At 48.5% G+C, this 4,730-nt stretch overlaps 1 protein-coding gene across 1 annotated transcript in view; it reads left to right on the top strand.

The window, feature by feature from the left end:
• RXRA (retinoid X receptor alpha) overlaps positions 1-4,730 on the top strand; it is a 35,628-nt gene that overhangs the window by 22,207 nt on the left and 8,691 nt on the right. The window contains exons 5-6 of the mRNA XM_005421256.2: positions 69-198; positions 3,670-3,802. Of these exons, the coding sequence (XP_005421313.1) occupies positions 69-198; positions 3,670-3,802 (263 nt within the window). The remainder of the gene's footprint in view (positions 1-68; positions 199-3,669; positions 3,803-4,730) is intronic.

Raw genomic sequence — 4,730 nt, 5'->3', positions numbered from 1 at the left:
TTCCCTCACTCTGCCTTTTCCAAGCTTTTCCATCTCTTTTTTGAATTGATTTTTTACTTTTTTGGCAGCCCAATGACCCGGTGACAAACATCTGCCAGGCAGCGGACAAACAGCTCTTCACCCTGGTGGAGTGGGCCAAGAGGATCCCCCACTTCTCCGAGCTGCCCCTGGATGACCAGGTCATCTTGCTCAGAGCAGGTGAGTAACATCTGTCCCCACGTGGGCAGTGCTCAGGGACAGGTTTGACCCTCAGATTTAGGTCCTGGCAGCTTGAAAATCTTTAATCGATTCTTGATAGACTCTGAGAGTTCGGTTTTTAAATAGGATTTTGAAAGCCTTTCCATGGGATGTGTTGGTGAATTGGATCCAAAATGTGGCCAATCAGCTGAAAAGTAGCCCAGCTTCATCTCTGATCCATGAGGAACTCAGAAATGGGTGCTGGGTGGCTTAAACCAAAGGAGTTAAACTCTGCCTTCTTCCCAAACTGAGGCTTGAAAGACCAAGCGGGCTCAGAGCCCCATGAAATTTCATCAAACTGAAATGTTCGATCATAATTAAAACCAGAAAGGGGAGAAAAGTACATCTCACTTCTTCTCCCACCCACCAAGATGAAAATAGAGCTCTCAGGGCTTATTTTAAATTTCCTTGTGCAGCAGGGGGCTGCAGGAGCAGCGTTTGGGAGGTGGAAGCAGTTGGTTGTAGGAAGGGTCTTCCCCTGCTGAGTGATTTCAAGCTCCTGCTGCTGCACAAAGCTCATGGAGGGCAAGAAACCAGGAGCAGAGCTCGGGGAGGATGTGTTTAAAGCATGAAGCTCTTTTGGTACTTTTAAAGTCTTTTCTTTCCCCCAAATTCACTTCTGGGTCCTGCACCCTTCCAGGATGGCTCCTGCAGCCTCTGGGGCAAGGTGCTCCATGGATTTTGCCAGAGCTGGCTCTGGGCCCTTTGGAACATCCAAAGTGTGGGTTTGAAGAGGATTTCCAGAGCCTCTTGTGAGAGGGGATGAGCAGGGAAGCCTTTCTGTGGGGACCCTTGAGGGCTTTCTGCAAAGAGCTGGATTCGGACAAAGCTCTGCCTTTTCCTTTTGGGAAGTGGAACCCAGCCCCACCATGGCAGTTCCAGGTTTTCCTCTCTCTTCAGCAGGCAGCTGATTCAAGCTGGAGCTGGAGAACTCCTGACCTGTGTCCTCTGTTTGTGACTCACTCCACACAGCAGGAGAAGGGCTGCCAACCCCCTCACATCCCAAATTTCCTGGTGCCTCCAACCCTGAGCCTGCTGAGCAGCTCCCTGGAGCTCCCTGCTCCAGACACCTCTGCCGGGGCCTCAGATAACCTTCCCCAGGCCTTCCAAGCAGTGGCTCAATGTTTTATTGAGTGGCCTGCTGAGAACAGCTGCCCATGAAATATTGAAGCATTAAAATCCAGCTAAGAGCCTCAGTCAGGCATCCTGGGAGGCAAAACAAGTGGAGCACACGGCTCTGGAGGAGCAGTGCTGCATGGGCTGGCAGCAGCTCTCCTCAGATCCTGAATCATTTAAAAACACTCCCTCTCTGAGCTGTTGGGAAGGGAAGGAAACCTGATTTTTTTTTAAGCGTGTTTTCCACCAGTTTTCTTGTTTCCAAGCTGAGACAGGAATAACCTGATGTTTTCTCAGCCTGGCAGAGGATGCTGAGTGTTACATCCCTGCAGCTGGGTTTGTAGGGCTGGTGGGGAAACTTGGCAGAGAAATGGATTGACACAATGACCACTGCTCTGCCAGAGTGCCTTCCCTGTCCCAGAGGAGCCAGAGCACCCCTGGAGGCTGCAGCCACCCTGTTGGGTGAGAAAGGAGTCACAGGAGTCACAGAATTCTGCCCTGCCACTCCAGAGCTTGGCTGAAATGCAGAACTCTCGGGGGACACTTGGTTGGTCTCTAATTCCAGTTTGCTGCCTGTGGTTATGGTGAATTTTCCCTGCTTGCCTCTGTCTTGGCAGCTCTTTGGGAAAGCCAAGGTAGGAAAATCTTCCCCATTTCAGCTGAAACATCCCAGCTCTGCATGGGAACAATCCAAGAGGAAGGATGCTGATGAATCCAGCCCTCCTTCAATGGAATAAGCCCAGCTTGGAGTGGGTGTGGAGAGACAGCTCTGGTTCCTGTTGGCTGGAGCTGCTGTGGGGCTGTGTGTGATGAATTCCCGTGGATCTGGCTCTGGGAGCTCCTCTTCCTCTCGGGAGCAGGGCTCTGCAGGCTCCTTCTCCTCCATCCTGCTCAGGTTTCAGTGTTGCAATCCCTGTGAAAGTGCCAGGCCTCACCCAGTAAATAGCCAAAGAAATGTTCCCGTGGCTGGGGTGGAAACATCCTGTGGCCACTTAGGAAAGAGGGAACTTTATTCCTTGTCAACATTTCTGATGGCACAAGCCACGGCTGCGGCAGAAGGTAAATACAGCACACATGGGCCTTGTGTTTATTCCAGGCTGTGAGATGAGTTCTTGTGACAGGAGAGGTGAGGGATATTGTTGTGTTGCTTTTCTAGTCTGGGAAAAAAAAACCCTTTAAATCCAAATATCCTGAGGTTTCTGGACCAGAACTCCAGAACATGTTCAGAGGTGTTGCAGAAGACCCCATCTTGTCTTCCTGAAGATGCTGCTCCTGGCTGGAAGTCACCCAGATTTCCACCCTTCAAGCTTGGCAGCATTTCCTCTCCTTGGGGCTTTGTTTCAGGAATTCTTGAGCTCAGCCTGTGGTGGATTTAGGAATTGAAGAGGTGTTGGATGGGGGAGCTGGCAGGTGTGGAGGTCACATCTCCCTACCCTTCCCTGTAGGTCTGGGCTCAGAGGATGTCCTTCCTATATCCCAGAGCAGCCTGCCCAGCTGATAAGACTAAAATCTGTTTTCCAAGCAGCTGTGGGAGCAGGCACAGACATGAGGCTGTGCAGAGAACAGACCCAATCCCTCTCTCTCAGCATTTTCATGGCAGAAGCAGCAAACCCACAAATAAAGCCAGAGATTCCATGGTCCCTTTTACCGGGCTCAGGGCTGGTGAATGAACTTCTGTGGCCTGAGGAGGAGCCTGATGAGCTGATAGCAAGTGCTGATAGGGCTGGGACTGCTGGGAGGCTGAGGGCAGAGGGGAGCTCAGGGCTACACACCCACGGGGAGCTTCAGGCAGAGCTGTTTGCTCACTGTCTGCATGGTTTGTAGAGGAAACTGCTCCCCTTATTAGCTTTATTTTTAGTGCACTGGGTTCCTGACGGTTTTTTTCCTTTCCCTGACATCCAAGAGAAAGCTGGCTCCTCCTTCCTTTCCCACATCCAACCACGTTCCTGCACCAGAGGCTCCTGTTAGAGAGGTGATGTTAGAGAGGAGACTTCCCAAGGATCCCATGGCTCTAACCTGCAGCCTTGTTGCTTTGATTTTCTAAGATTTTTTAAGATTTTCTAATATTTTCTAAGATTTTCTAAGCCTTCTGAAGTTTGCAACCTTGTAACAAAATTTCTCACACACTTAACTAATAATAAATAAATAACTTATTGAGTTGCATTCCTTTATAGAAGAAGAGAAATTTGATAAACTGTTAGTTTGTCCAACCCACTGTCACTTTTAAAAATCCATAACAAGGGCTCCTGTTAGAGGGATGATCCCGAGGATCCCATGGCTCTAACCTGCAGCCCCACTGGTTTTTCTCCTCCCCAGGGTGGAACGAGCTGCTGATTGCCTCCTTCTCGCACCGCTCCATCGCCGTGAAGGACGGGATCCTGCTGGCCACGGGGCTGCACGTGCACAGGAACAGCGCCCACAGCGCCGGCGTCGGGGCCATCTTCGACAGGTAGGATGGCACGGCGTGGCTGTGATCACACACAGACACACGTGTGAGCCATAAACCTTAAGGGATTTAGAGATTTTAGAGGAGAGAAGATTTTAGTTAGAGGTAAGCTTTATTGGAGTTAATTGAAATAAATGGGCAGGGCTTGATGAAGGTGAGAGTTAGTAGTGGACTAATAATTGCTTGTCAGCACAATGTTTGGTTAGCTGGGTTTATAATACAGAATTGTAAGAAGAATATTCTATATTCTTCTTAGAAGGCTAATTTATTATTTTATGATGCTATATTATATAAAAGAATACTAAACTAAACTATTCTAAAGGATACTTACAGAAGGCTTAGAGGATATTAATGAAACTCGTGACTCTTTCTCCAGAGTCCAACACAGCGTGACCGTAATTGGCCAATAAGTCAAAATAATTCACAGCAGAAACCAACAAAACAATCACCTGTTGGATAAACAATCTCCAACCACATTCCAAAGCAGCAAAACACAGGAGAAGCAAATGAGATAATACTGTTTTCCTTTTTCTCTGAGGCTTCTCAGCTTCCCAGAAGAAAAATCCTGGGTGAAGGGATTTTTCCAGAAAATACAACAGCGACAGTGGGAAACTCAGAGAAAAAAATTCAAACTATTTTTCTCTCTCTTTCTGTAATAATTGTTTATAGATCTGGTTCTCCAGAGTGTGCTGTTCATAGCTCACCAATGGTGTGAGAGGTTTTCACTTTGAGGCCAATCAAGTCTCACCTTAGTGAGCCACATTATAAAAGGACCTGTTGCTTTCTTTAAATCCCTTCTGATCCACCTTCTGAAGACTTTGGAGTCTTTCATTCCATCCCTGCCTCAACAGCATCAGGGATGGAGGGCTGGGGTTCCATCAAACCACCTCACCTGGACATCCCCATCCTTGTCTCCACCCCAAACTGCCTC

The sequence above is a fragment of the Geospiza fortis genome, unplaced genomic scaffold (assembly GCF_000277835.1).
Source record: "Geospiza fortis unplaced genomic scaffold, GeoFor_1.0 scaffold27, whole genome shotgun sequence".
Classification (NCBI taxonomy): domain Eukaryota; kingdom Metazoa; phylum Chordata; class Aves; order Passeriformes; family Thraupidae; genus Geospiza; species Geospiza fortis.
The sequence above is the reverse complement of the archived record's forward strand: the minus strand, read 5'-3'. Positions and strand labels throughout refer to the sequence as shown.